This window comes from Triplophysa rosa, linkage group LG21 (assembly GCF_024868665.1).
Source record: "Triplophysa rosa linkage group LG21, Trosa_1v2, whole genome shotgun sequence".
Taxonomy (NCBI): Eukaryota; Metazoa; Chordata; class Actinopteri; order Cypriniformes; family Nemacheilidae; genus Triplophysa; species Triplophysa rosa.
The window spans coordinates 2,860,851-2,875,976 of NC_079910.1; the positions used below are offsets into that span (position 1 = coordinate 2,860,851).

The 15,126-nt window shown below is 38.0% G+C and overlaps 1 protein-coding gene across 6 annotated transcripts; it reads left to right on the plus strand.

Moving 5' to 3' along the window:
* Positions 1 to 2,706: 2,706 nt before the first annotated feature.
* bcas1 (brain enriched myelin associated protein 1) lies at positions 2,707 to 13,590 on the plus strand. Of its 6 annotated transcripts, none has more exons than XM_057320048.1 (13): positions 2,707 to 2,853; positions 3,280 to 3,345; positions 3,681 to 3,759; positions 4,292 to 4,602; positions 6,742 to 6,900; positions 7,960 to 8,019; positions 8,408 to 8,443; positions 8,555 to 8,743; positions 9,406 to 9,444; positions 10,049 to 10,168; positions 10,262 to 10,345; positions 11,504 to 11,713; positions 12,246 to 13,590. In XM_057320048.1, exons 2-13 carry the CDS (start codon positions 3,307 to 3,309, stop codon positions 12,309 to 12,311), a joined length of 1,392 nt encoding a protein of 463 aa, XP_057176031.1. In that variant the 5' UTR covers positions 2,707 to 2,853; positions 3,280 to 3,306; the 3' UTR covers positions 12,312 to 13,590. The 6 variants fall into 6 exon arrangements, with proteins under 6 accessions (XP_057176031.1, XP_057176033.1, XP_057176032.1 ...); XM_057320050.1 differs by lacking the exon at positions 2,707 to 2,853 and adding an exon at positions 2,871 to 3,000 and having other exon boundaries at positions 8,561 to 8,743; XM_057320049.1 differs by lacking the exon at positions 2,707 to 2,853 and adding an exon at positions 2,871 to 3,000 and having other exon boundaries at positions 4,295 to 4,602.
* The last annotated feature ends 1,536 nt before the right edge of the window (positions 13,591 to 15,126 follow it).

The following is a 15,126-nucleotide window of genomic DNA, read 5'->3' on the forward strand; positions in this document are numbered from 1 at the left end:
GAGATAGAAGTCAGAACTGATTGGTCAGGTGTTTTCAGCCGATTCTTAAATGTTCTTAAACATTACCAGTAGAGAGAGACCCATAAAGATTGCCATTAATACCAATTCCTGTGTAACCATTAAATCCATTAAAATTCTGTAATGGTTTCTGGGATATTTTATTTTAATATTATGACTTTTTTGCAGGGACAGCAGATATCCTTTAATTCTTTAAAAAAAATGTGTGTTCAGAATCAATGAGAAAATGTCGGGCTTATGCTACATTCAACAAGTGTGTTGTTTTTTATAAATGTTTTTTTAACTAAATCGTTCAGCTGTATGAAAATATTATTTTGTTTATCATACAGCTTTCGGATAATTCATCATGCGGTGGAATGCCGTGGAGCTTGTCTGACGTTTTTCTCTGTTAGTATGTTTCAAGACTCATGCATTCATGATGGAAGAGATCAAGTTCACTGTGACCACAAAGGAATTTGCTTCACGCCCCCAGTGTGTACATTAACAATGTGACTCTGTATCCATGGACAGCGCTTACATGACAAAATCTCACCCTGTACTGGTGGGGTCTCTGGGCTTTAATAGGATCTTCTTTTGTTTTGCGTGGCATGCTGTCTGTTGAATTAGGAGCTGCATGTACTTGAGTGCTCTGAGGTTTATTTCATACGATGTTAAAGAGTGTACTGTACACTTTGGCACAGCGAGTGGATTCCTTAGCTCAAATGACCGTGTGCTCACCCATTTGTGAATCAAATAGTTGCATCTACTCTTAGAATAATGAGGGGACGGTGGGGAATGACTAGAATTCTCTGGTTTGACCCGTGGGAGACGATGAGCATAACTGTTGGATTTACAGACCTGCTTGTGTAATTTAGGCGTGTAATAATTCTTGCATTGAAAGCATGGTGTTTAAAACCATGCTTGGTAATGTGCGATACACCAATTAGTGAAAAAAGGTGTGTCAGGAATATGTATCCCAGAACATCACCACAACACATTTATCATCAATTGATGGCATCACAGGGAAAGTGCAGTAGAAGAGTAAACCATAAATTAGCCTACATCTACATTTTCTGTTTGTTCTCCCTTTGGAAGATGAATAACATGAGTCATGAATATGCACTGCAACCCAAGAAACGAGTCCACTAACAAGAGAAGGGTTACTGTCAAAATCTGTTAATGTTACTAAATGTGTTTTTTTTCCCAATAAATGTTCGTATATCCAAGGCCGTCTGTACTCCAAGTTTCATCTGAATTACACAAACAAAACAGAAACTTTTGTGTTTAAAGATGAGCTTAAACTGATCGGTTTAACCGACTTTAAAACCCTGATAATTCAATCAATAAACCTGGAATATAATTAATACCTGGAAATACATTTACATTTAGTCATTTAGCAGATGCTTTTATCCAAAGCGACTTACAGAGAGTTCAGGGAGCAATAAGCGATATGTCATACTAGCAATAATACAATAGGTGCTCATACAAAGTTACTAGTTTCAACAAAAGCCAGAACAATACCTGTTGAGAGAAAGAGAGAGGGTTAGTTTTTTTTCTCTCATTTGTCCTGTAAGCAAGCGTTAGTGACTTAAATCTGATACGGGCTTCAACCGGTAGCCAGTGGAGAGAGATGAAAAGGGCCGTCACATGAGCCCTTTTGGGCTGTTGGAAGACCAGGCGTGCTGCTGCGTTCTGAACCAGCTGGAGTGGTTTGATAGCCTTTGCAGGAAGACCAGCAAGGATAGCATTGCAGTAGACCAACCTTGAAATGACCAGGGCCTGGACAAGGAGTTGTGCCGCATGCTCAGTGAGATAGGGTCTAACCTTTCTAATCTTGAATAAGGCATATCGGCATGACTGCGTTGTCTTTGCAATGTGATCATTGAAGGATTAATCAAATATGACTCTGATGTTCCTGTCTGTTTTGGAAGGAGTGATTGTGGTATTGCCAAGTTTGATGGTGAGATCGTGTTGCACCGGAAATACGAGTAACAAAGTTAAAATAAAAAAACATATCAGATTTATGATCATATTAACAAACAGTCAGATTTTCTTGTTTCCACTCAAGCACACAATACGCAACATGTGAATCACAAAATGGCCGTTAAAATCCGTGAACATACAGTATGTGCACACCCCGGAGACCCTCCTGGCATGTTTTTGTTGTTGTTGTGTGTAAAATGGGCACTGTTTTACACATCAGGCCCAAGGTTTTCCACAAAATGCTATTTATTCTAGCTCATGTTTGTAATAAACTAAAAATGTTAAGAAATCAGAAAATCATCTTAAATTCAATCAGTTTTATGCTAATAATATTATTTACAATGGAAAAAAGAGAACCTTTGAACCCCACAGTATATCTATCTTTAGAAATATCAAGATCTCACCTGAAACCCTCACATTACTTTTTTATATTTCCAACCTTTTATTACTTCACTCTACTACAATTAGGCTAAGTGTTTTTTCATCCGTCCAAAGTGTGAGGACTCATTAAATAAATAAGGGCTTATGTTGTTTGGTATCATGTACTCTTGGATGAGAGTCATACATTGCAAATAAACTTTTCTTTATATCCTCTACACACATCCTGTTTGGGGCCAACCACACCTACAAAACAGGGTGGCTCTTAAGAGCTGATCTCTGATCAGCTTCGCACTTTCTCTCCTTCAGTGACTTAAATAGATTTCTGTGATGCTTTCCCTGTCAGTGTGTGATGAATAGATTAATGAAAGCTCATCACTTTTTGCATGAAACAGCTAATCATTGAAAAACAATAGGACACAGTTCTGTTTCATCAACGCTTGCACATTCACATACAGTGTTTTAATCACAGTGTTGTATCACGAGTAACTTAAGGTAGGTGATTTTGAGCTCCTCCCTCTCTCAGGACAGGTATATGTGCTCACACGGGTCTTGACAGAACCAAAGTACTGTTGATGACTTTTTAATCGAACTTGGGAAACTCAATCAAATTGCCTTGTTGGGGCACAAAAAACAGCAAAGGTAAATATATATATTTTGTAATGAAATGTAAACTGTGCGTTTTAAAATTTTATTGAATCCTCGTCCTTTTTTGCCATTGAATTTATGAGCTTTATGAATTCACGTGTCTTATTGGATCTTAATTTTGTGATTCTAATTTAGGCATAGACTGTTATTTTGGAACAATAAATTTGTAGGTCCAAGACATAATAAAGTGCATGTTCTTAATATTTTATATTCATTTTTAATATGCTTTGTGGTTTGCTTGCAATGTCTTATGTATTTGTGATGTTAATGCAGATTTTCAATTGCTGAATTGAAATCAAGATGGGAAATGAGCAGTCATCTCAGAAAAAACGCCAAAAGGTAAATTAATTTCATTGTTGTGTATCGTTATATTGTTGACAAATAACATTTAACATTGGATTAGGGAAGCATAACAGGTCACCAATTTCAAGCTTTCATATTCAAGCTGTTTTTCAATTAATTTGGCGGTCATGCAATGTGACAGATCATTTGTTCACAATTCACAAGTTTTAAAAATAGAGCAGGCCTTTGTGTTTGTTTAGGTAAATGTATGTGTATATTTTTGTCACTGTGATGAACAATAAATATGAGCACATACAGTAGCTACCAATGCCCGACGGCTTAAACAGAAATGCTTAAAACACCCTGTGAAGCTAACCGATATTATTGAACAGGCAAACGCTGCCGAGACTAAAGTCCAAAATGGAGAACTGAACGGGCATGCAGTTCCTCCTTCAGATTCAACAGAGCCTGGTATGTACATTGTATGATCATTGCATTTATTTTATGACGTGTTAATATCTCGAGCTCCCTTCATAATCTCAAAATGAAGAAAGACCTAGAGGAATACCATCGTCTTAAATGCTCCTGCAAGCATTTGATCAAGTTTGGATTAACTCACAATGGAGAACAAGACTCAAAGCTCTGAATAAACTTTGAGTTTTGTAGGCAAACACAGTGGATAAAGTGATGCTTAATTGTATTGTTTGCGTTACTGTTCTGCAAGTCGCACAAAGCACTAGAGATTTCTTGTAAATATTTAATTTCATACTTGAAAAAGCTTTTATTAAAGCAAGAGTGTACATAACAAGCCGTTTGTTTGGCCAAAACTCTAGCAACAAATTTGTGAAGGGAGCAACAATTCAAGCATTTCATGGGCCTAACCCATGCGCAATGGGTGCGTATTAGCAAACATAAGTCATACCAACGGCGTTCAAAAAGATTAGCATTTTGATTATCGTTCCTGTGCATCTCATGCATCGTTGCTTTCATTTCTTTCATCCAGCAGTTTGCAAAGAAGCACAGCAGCAAAAGAGCGAAATTCCACCAGCGACCGACAGAAATAAGCCACAACCACCATCAGGTAAAGAGGAGGTCGATAAAGGCAAGGAACCTGCGCATGCCGAAACACCTCCTGAGAAAGACACTACAAACGCAGCTGATGCAGAACCTCCCAAAGAAGTTCCAAAGCCCACTGGAGAGGACGTGAGCAACTTCTTTGGTAAAATGTTTAAAAAGAAGGCCGAACCTGTGAAACTTGCAACAGAGAGCAAAGATTCAGTTGATGGACAGGTTCCAGCGGAAGATGAGAAATCAGTAAGTAGAAACTGCAATATTAGTTCATCATTTAGCTTTCCAGCATGTCCTAACCAGATGCTTTGTTTAAAGTAACAATTCTTTCTTTTATGGGTTTATCAAAGTGTTTTCCAAGACAAGCAACAAGATGTTTTGTACTCAGATCGGTGTATTAAAATGTTCAAATTGACTTTGGCATTGCACCTGGTTAGCACACAGTGTCTGCGTTATTTACCCTGTTTGGTGGAGTAAATAACACGCATGATAAAAACAATGCATGTTATTAGATTATTCATGTTTCTTTAGCTTTCATCTGTGCAAGTCCAGGTGTACTGTACCTGAAGTATTCTTCTAAGCATCGGCCAGGTAACGTGTTCAGAACATTTACTGCATTTTGTTTCAACATTGCCAATTTCTCGTTCCAAAAGGAAATAGTCATCATTACTGCAGACCAAAAGGAGATTCGCGAAGAAGCAGCCCTCTCACTGGAGTCAACAAGCAGTAATGATGAAGCTCTGACCTTCTCTGGTGTTCTCCTTGATCTGCGCAGTACAGAGGAACCAGAAGCTGTTGCTAAAGAACTTCTTACCGTCGCAAAGGTTTCCCAAATTGGAGCAGTGTTGGGATCTCAACTTGAGATACATATAGAAAATCTGAAGTCTGAAAGAGAGGAAGTTGATGCTCAGTTTCCAGCGTTATGGAAATACGAAGAACCTACGACTACTGATGCTGAACAGCCCTTCACAGAAGATGAGGAGTTCATAAAAATGGTTGAAATGATAATATCAGATGAAGAGGAACAGGTGACCAACGGGTCTGAATCGGCTTTAATGGAACAGAAGTGTGAAGGTACTTTAGACGGGTTTGTGAAAGCCATGGTTGAGGATGAGGAACCAGTCGATGGAACTGAGGAGCCATTGCTAGCTGCTGAAGAAATTGAGGCTATTGTTCAGGAAATCTTGCAGATTTCAGAAGACCACGTTTTAAGTATCGCTCACGAGCAAAATGGCGAGGAAGCGATGAGGCACGTAAATGAAGCGGGAGAATCTGAAGTCTCAGAGGAAGCTGCTCTGAAGAACTCTTTCATGGATGTGTCGGATGCCTTGGAAGCGCCTGAAATGTTATCTGAATCGGCAGTGATCGTCGAAGACTAAATGGCTCGCGTGACTGTCGAGTCCATCTTGCCTTGTAACGGAACAGCAGCAGGAGATGAAGAAAGCTGGGTGATTATTGAAGAACCAGCGCCAGCATATACTTACTCAAGACATCCGGGAGCTGTGAAAGAAGAATCTCCAACTTCACCATCCAACGCAGAAGAAGAAAGAGATGATCTAGCAAAATCTACAAAACTGCTTGCTCACATGAGTGCTGTGTGCGTTGAGGCTTTTGAAGATTCTTCATATAAGCCAGTCAGGGTAGATGTACGTGGTATCCGAAGCACGATTCACATCACAATCGAGGTTTGCCCGATTTATAGCGGTAACAACACATCTGTTAGAGCAGAAGGGAATTAATTCACCCAAAATATCTGCAAAAATGTAAGTCAGGTTTCTTGGATAGACGCATGCATTTAACAGAAACGCCTCATGGATGAACTCGTAACCTCAAAATGGACACGAACTAACTCCAACCATCGACCAGTGTGAACTAACAGAAAGTTAACAACTCCAAACTCGTTTCTCTTCACGCAGACAGAATTAAGTTCTGAAAATGAATTGTGAAGTTCGTGAGCATGTTTGTGTGTCAAAATAACTTCCATCTAACAGACATTTTTGCCTTTATTCTTGTTGATTTTTCATTTGCATGAAACTAACTTTTTGTCTAGAGACAACTGTACGACTCTCACCACCGACCAGCTGTTTCAATGCGTCTGTGATATATTTGATATAAAGGCTAAACTTGAAAATAGCACGCCACATACAGTATTATGTACCTAATATAAATAAATCACATTTACTCCGTTGAAGACGTCCAGCGCATTGCTGAATATCAATGAGTGAGGGGGGGATACAGGCTTTAATAAAAGAGTGATTGTTACAGCCGGTCCGAGTAGGCAGAGGCATGGATGGAATTGTGCCCCTTATTTCAATGCAACTATTGCACATCAGCTGTAGCGTTGTGACACATTTTCAAGGGCTAATTCTCTGGGTCTGTCTATAGGAACCAGTGGCCATTAAGGCGAACGCAGAGGCTGTGCCAGAGCCCGAGGGGACCGCTCTCGAACTCCTGGAAGATCTCGCAGAAGTCGCAGAAGAAGTACAGCAGCTGGAGGACACGAAAGCAGCAGAGAAAACAGTTATGAACTTTTTCAAAACATTCGTAAGTATGATTTTTCAATTGCTTCATTTCGTTTATTTGACCTGAAGTAAGTCAGACTTACCGATTTGAAGGCACTCGGACGCGACCAATATATTTTATTGATTTGATTTAATTGCACATGTACATATTTGGCCGACACTTTATTCAGATTAATTCAGATTTAGCCTTTCTCTAGAAATTGAACCCACACACTAAAAAATCCTGGGTTATTTTCAACCCAGCGTTGGGTCAAAAGGGACAAACCTAACTGTTGGGTTAAATTAACCCAGAAAATTTGTATATATGACCCAACAATGAGTTTGAAAAACCCAGCATAGGTTAAATTACAACCTATTTGTCCCTTTTTTGACCCAACGCTAGGTTGAAAATAACCCAATATTTTTTTCTTGGCATTGTTAGTGCAATCTTTGGTTGAGTCACTAAAAGTCAAATACCAAGTTTTATTAATATTAAACAACGTATTTATTTGTGAATAATTTAGTATGAAAGCATAAAGAAATTTGAGTTTAGCATCACATGCATTTGTGCGTATGTGACCTCGTAGAAATTCATAACCAGTCTCCTTCAATGAGGTTATTAGCTTTAAAAAAAAGTACTCTGCCTTTATAGGATTGGTTAAACTGGACCTTTAAATGTGTAAAACTATCCTTGTCAGTCTGCTAAATCAATCCTTTGGACATGTGGCAGTCTTTTGTTTGCTGCATAATGTGAGCTCACAAGGGAGGCCTGTGCGTCTGGAGTAGTGATGTGCTGTGATAAAGCACGGGCAGGCCTACGCCATCTCCAGAGGACAATAGCTGACTCAATACCAGAAACATGTTCACAACCATCCCTGCCAGGGAGCTCTTTGTGCCCGTAAAACCGCGTCTCAGTTTGACAGACAGACATCCTGACAAAAGATACATTTTGATATCTCTATCTGCAGATGAAGACGAATAGGGCCGGATCTCCGGCATGGAGTACCTGAAAGAGCAATATACGCTTAAACATGACACTTTAATGGTTTTTCACAGTCACTCTAATGTTTCCCTGTCTCCATTCTCTTTTCTGCATGTGAAGGTCAGTCCGACCAAAACAAGCAAAGATGCCAAAGCCACTCCTGATGCTTCAAAAGACCAGGTAATAAAACGTATTGTCACATTGTTGTCTACAATATTTAGACAGTATGTATTCTATTTTTTATTTTTTATTTTTTTATCTGGCTTCCTTGCACAAGACTGTCTATATGCATGTACGCTTTTGGCGGCTTTAAAGACTTGGATTCTTCATGCTGATGTTTAAGTAGCTAAGGATGAAGTTCCAGCTGACATGAAAGCAAACAACTTTTCAATATTCTATCATGGCAAGAATCTAAAGTTTCTAGACATCTGTCGATTTCTTTGTCTTTTGTCAAAGACCCCAGGATGTGTTCCCAGAGCCTCTCATTAAGCTCTTGGGCAAAAAATGTAAACAGACGTGCTCTATTGATTGTCTTTATATTTGATGTTTTCTCTTTTTCATCGTGCAGTCACAGAAGGAGATGCCTCCAGCACCTTCAGGCAATGTGAGTCCTTATATTTCATATTTCAATATTTTATTACTAGACAGACAGATAGGTCGTGTATCTAAAAACCACCCCAACATACCCAAACCTCTGCTTCACCTCGTCTATAAGGTACAGGAAGCACCCAAAGCGCCTCCTCCACCCCCTCCAGCACCTCCTAAGATAGAAGGCAAAGCAGATGCCGCGGTGAAGAAAGAGGAAACGTCTGCAACAGCTGCAACAGCTGCAACCAAAGCAGCAGAAGCTTCTGCCAAGACCAAAACTAAAGACAGTAGCTTCAGAAAACTCTTCCGTCCAAAGGTAAGAGCACACCTGCCACCCTCCCGTCAGAAGTGGGTTACTGTACCCTCTGTAAATATTGTTAGAAGGTTTCAGTGGCTTGCTTTATTATTAGTTTGTCATGTGTGGCAGACCATAATAGAGTTATGTGAATTTGAGATGTTGCTAGGCAAGGTGGTGTCAAAGGTTCATGCGACGAAAGCCAGCGGAGGCAGTGCTAAGAGAAGTGGAGCGGTAAAAAATGAGAACGAGAAGAGAATATGGTTACTGTATCTCATACAAATGAATTCCTTCTAAATAGCTGCTGTGATTTTGCTTTGTTGAGCTTATTGTAGTATATACAGTATATATTTCATGCAGCACAACGTTACGATTGTGTTTACAAGCTTTTCACATCATTTTTTACGCCAATCCAACCAGCGGGACATTCATTTAAAGTAATGAATGAAGTGCTGGGCGCTCAACGTGTATGACATCACGTTGACAGTAGCCATTACCTCATGTCACAACAGTCGGCCAACCATGTGCTTCGTGCTCCATTCCACCACTTCTTCACTTACATCAGATTTATTTAGCAGATTGAGACGCTTTGTGTAAAGAGTGACTCTGTGTTTGTCTGTGAAGGGAGAATTGTAGAGAATTGCTCTTTTTCAAAATTAATGTTAATATTTGCTTGCCTGCAGCCTGATGTGGTGGAAGAGAAAAAGCCGGTTGAGGTTCAGGTAAATACCTTCAGCAGATTGACTGTCTCCTTGTGGGCTGCATGCTGGAGGGACTTTATTCCTAAATAAAACGATGAACTCTTTCCATCTTAATGGTACCTTCCATCAATAGAGTACAAATTGGTGTGCCAAAACACAGTTTGTTGAACTGTGTATGACAATCAAAAGCAAACAATTTGTTACTTCCTTGTTGGATTTACATAGATAACTTTAACTATAAAAAAAAGTACTGTAAAAAGTACTGTAAGAAGTTTTTTTTTTTATAAAGGTTATTCAGAAACCTTCTATCATTGACCCTTTGTTAAAAACAACCAAAAGTCTGGTCAGATCCCATTTTGTACTCTTTTTCATGGACTGTCCCTCTTTGAACGGCAAAGGCTTTCTTTGGTCAATTGTACACGACAAAATGCAAAATATGCATAAATGCACCAGCGACTTATTAGGGCCCCTAGATATTCATATGTGCTTGAATGTGGTCACTTTCATTCTCACCTCAAATGATTCTGTGCCAAGCTTCTCTTCTGCCTTTTCACAACCTTCTTTACGTCTCGTTGTTTTTATTTTCCATTATAACAACATCCCGTTTCTTTCTCGGACACTCCAGGTAGACGCGTCTAAGACCAGCACCCTCGAGGCTGCTGCCAAACCCGAAGAACCCCAAGCGCCCAAACCCGAAGAAAAGAAACCAGAGAAGAAATCGGCTTTTGGCATGTTCAAACCCAAGGTAAACAGACCACGATAAACAACCATCCGAGTGTGAAAATGTATTTTGTGCATTAGAGAACCGCATGCAATAATAGGTTTGTGTAAATTTGAGGTACTGCTAGGTCAAATGTCCACCAGGATCCAGGCGGCGGCCTCCAGCGCTGCCGCGACCTTCTCCCTCGTGTCTCCTAGATCGGTAAATGGCGCTGTAGTGGCCATTTTGCATTAACAATACTGATATCTGCTCAGACTGATATCTGACATGATTCTTTGTGTTGTGAGATATCTGTTTGCTGGCACAGTAAGCTGAATGGGTTGTTGTTAATCAAGTTAATGTTTTACCTGCGTGATGACTGAATTATCAGATCCTACTAAAGTCCTTCACTCCCATATGGTGCTTTTATTTGTTTATCTGGCAAAAGCTTTTTTCAGTGTGAAAATACATTTTACAGTATCTGTATTCTTTGGATAAAACTATGTATGTAGCATATGTATGTTTGTTTGTCTAGCTTTTATCTTTTAATGTTTATTCTTTATTACATGAATATACAGTATGTACATGCTTTATATTTTAGTATTTAATATTTTAATGAATATATGAATTCTTTATTTTGTTCTTTATATCATTATTATTATTTATATCAAGTTTTTTTCTTTATATTTCAATATTTTATATTTTTATATTAATTATTTATTATTTTTTTTTTCTTATATATATATTATTTTTTCCTTATATACATACATACATATATATATATATAATAACATTAAAGCTGCAGTCTCTAGCTTTTTTCGTTAAAAATGAACAAAAATCTAGCAATACCTAAAAAAGCAAAAAAGCGATAAGCTAATAAAAGCTTTGTATAAGCATTTATAAGTTGAGCTATCATATCTGTTTTCATGAGAAATGTCAGTTTAACGTAATTTTAACCCATGTAAAGACAGGTGCATAAAGTAACCTACAACTGTATCTTTCAAATGAAGATGCGCTGTAATAAACTACTGAAAAACTTTAGTTCAAAAGCTGTGTTATACGAAATACAAAAGCTAGTAGTTGTATTTCGTTTAACTTAAAAAAAATTTACGCTATACAAAATACAACGATTTTGTAAAGTCAGTTTACTATCATTTAAACATAAGTGACTTGTTCTTTTGATTTTAACTTTAGAATTTGAGGCAGCTTTTGATCTGAAGTTTTTTATTTAATATCAATTTTTACAATGTGCTGATATAAAAGAAAAATGTTATGGATTGCAGCTTCAAAATAATTATAATTTATTTAGTTTCTAATATAATAATACCTAATAAAAAGAATGCGGCTCATAGTTAATATTCTTTCTTTTTTCAATTTAAGGCCCCTGAGCCCAAGAAGGAGACGCCGGCTGCACCTGCTGCGGCAGAATCTGCCCCCGTCGCGAAGGCCAAGGAGGAGCCAAAACCTGCCGCACCTGCAGCACCTGCAGCACCAGACAACAAATCAGCAGAAAGCTCAGAAAACGCCTCACCCAGCATCCCTCGCAAACTGGAGAAGAGGAACTCCATCCAACTATTCTTCAAAAACCTGGTTAAGTAAAAACACAGAGTTTAGCTTAAGCCAAGAAATTGACCGAGGACAAATTCATTTAGCAATCTTTACTTTTTAACTGTCCATCTGTATGTAGTTTCGCCGGTTCAAAACTTTCGTTATGTCGCCTGACAACTAAATATCCAGAGTGATCTGGTTTTGTTGGTTGGCTATTAATCTTATAATATGTCTTGTCTGAATGATCTCAAATGATCTTCAATGTGTTCAAAATAAATATATCGTATCAAATAAAGCGAGATGGTATCACAAAATTCAGATTACTAAATATATTACAGATAGATTGTTTGAACCCTTATGTTTATGTAAAATGCAGCAACACCGTTTAAACATCATTAAATTAAATTGGGACGCAAAAAGTGATGGCATGTAACAGTCACTGTTGATATTTAAGTAAATAAGGCACCACTAGTCAGACAGGTTACATTAACGCTTCAGGCACTAGCAAACAACCAACAATTCCTTTTTCAGTTGGGATCACTAATATTGCGTTGTGCATTGGTGTGTCTCACAGGGCCAAAAACGTCATTCTGATGCTGGAGTGCAAACGGAGGCCGTGGCACCCGAGAAGGCCAAATAAACCCCCAGCCTTTCGGGGTTGGTGATCTTTACCGTAGCATAGGAAAACACATTTTAAAAAACACGACCAAGAAACTTTTGTTGACACTGCAGACCCGAATAATTCATTTCAACTCCCAGCTTCATTTCCATTGGTTATAAGGTTGACCCCTTCAAATTGTGGTTGAATCTCCATGTATTTAGCAAGCGTAGACGTATGTGTACAAGTATTCCTTGTTAAGCAAGCTACATGTGTTTTTGACAGGAAGGAGAGAGTCTTGTTTTTTTAAACAATAGAAACTCGTTACAGTTACGTCACAAGATGGAAAAATGAAAGTGAAAATGTGATTCTGCATTCAGAGGAAAGCTCAAATTCCTTTATTTTCTATGCAAGAAAATCATGGAAGTATGTGAAATATCAACTAATGCTATTCATCATAATACACTACACCAGGTGCATTATGGGATGTATTATCGCCCATTATCACCTTAGTGATGTTTTTTCCACTGGTACAAAGCAAACAATGTCATTAACACATGAAATGAAGTAGTTTCTGTAATCATACACTATCTGATTGTAAAAACAATCTGATTCCATGGACAGAAACCTACTCAATGGCCCATTGTCTGCTTAACTCAATCATCTCTCTCTCTCTCTCTCTCTCTCTCTCTCTTTCTCTCTGAAATCTACAATGCCATTTAAATTCCATTAAAAGCTGCCGGAATTTCTGAATCACAGTTTTAAAAATCAAAATTATTTATTTAACCTCATATCCATCTTGTAATTTTCCAATATATATTATGACCCACTTACTGGTTATTTATGTTTGACCCAACGGTCGCAATCCTACTTTTTAATTTCTGCTTTACATAACAAAATCTGCATGTATTATAACTTTCTAAACCACACGGCAATTATTCTGTTACTTGCTTGGCCGTCAGTTTGTGTCTGCAGGAGTCTAAAAAATGTACGATGTTTATTGATGTGTTCTTTCATGTATTTTTTATGTTTTCTGAACATTACGGGATATTAGAACATTATGTAATACAATGTACAATTATTAAATACACAATAATGCAATATACATCTCTTTGATAGTGAAATGTTTATGGTTTTCCTCTGATTCTTGTCTACATTTGTAAAGAGCGGACGGGCCTACCTGAAATTCAATGAATCTTAGATTTTTCTGTTCCTCCTTTGTTGCATTGTTGTCTGTTTAACCAATTTATACAAATAAATGACCCATATCTCTCCTCTGTAAAAAGACTCATTCTTCATTTAAATAAATAGACATTTAAAAATGTAATGAACTAGACGTTTTTTGATTTTTTTAAAAGTCTTTTTTGCTTTGTAGTGTCATGATGAGGTGTTGTTGTGTTTTTTTCTGTGTGTTCTTTGGGAGTGTAGGGGATTTTCTTACCCGTTTTATTTTCTGCCAGCCAAAACTAAAATCACATAGACACATAATAGCCCACCTTTTCCAAAAAGCCACATGGTTTGAAGTATCTTTCATGCCCCATACTTGGTCTTGGAAATAAAAGTTTCAGTAATAATCATTCACTTACTTAACACTCACTTATTTCTCAATTGTTTACTTTGTGAAATGTAATATTAGTAAAGAAGAGAGAGAGTTAATGCAGCCTGCGTTTTGAGAGTGCACCCGCCCACAGGGAGCAAACATTTGGAAAACAATTAGCGTTTGACTAAAGATGCACGGGATTCTGAGTACTTATTGTTGGTCCAGTGTACTGCCGCATGCTTCTGTTTTCCCACACAAGCGCACTGTCCCAGCTGTGTGTGGGATTGTGGCCTAGGGGAGGGGTTCAGGGCTGGAGAGTGGTATGGCCCTTGTCATCACTAATGTGTGTCACAGCCGATAGTAAAGAGAGAGAGAGAGAGAGAGAAAGAGAGACTGCCTGGATCAGATTCCTAGATCCTCGGGATGCTCCAATTACTTTTTTGCAATTCTATCCTTCAAAGACGACAAACTACGGAGTAGAGATTGTGTGGATTATTGTACATTCTCAAAAACACAGAAGTCATTTTAAAGAATGTTGGTAACCAAACAACATTGGGACCTATTGATTTCCATTTTATGAACACAAAATGACATTTCTCAAAATATCTTCTTTTGTGTTCCACAGAAGAGAGAGTCATACGCAGGTTTACAACCACATGAGGGTGAATAGACGATGGCAGAATTTTATTTTGCGCTGAACTATCCTTTTAATGTTTGCACTGCTGGAGGTGGAGTTGTTAAGGTGCGGTACCTTCAAGTATTTGTATATTAAAAAGAAAGTCAGTGTGTTGTGCTGACTGAGCGTTTGCTCTGGGATGGTGAACAGTGCTGGCATTGTCCTACAGACCCATGACGGTTCTCATAACTGTCATGAACTCTTAGAGGGAGATGTCCCTGACACAAAGCATACACACATGATGTTTATCAGCTTGTGTTCGCTGGGACTCCAAAGTTTTTTTTTTTTTTGGTGCAAACCCAACGCTCTAAATGCTCTACTCAGAAAAAGGTACAAAAGCTGCATTACCCTTTCAAAAAGAGTGCATATTAGGACCTTTTTAAAGGGTACCGTCCCAGTGACAGCTATTATATTTATATTCTAATGTATTATATTGTTATTTGATTTTATGTTACTTTATATGATTTAATTATTATCAATCAAATATTAATATCAATCAAACTGCAGTTGGTTTGTTTTGATTTAAGCCAAAAAATACAGCTAACTAACACAATAAAAACGTGATTTTTTAAAATGTTTATCTCATTTTGGAACCAAACTCTTCATATGTTTAATTTTATGAATAGACTCCCACATGTGAA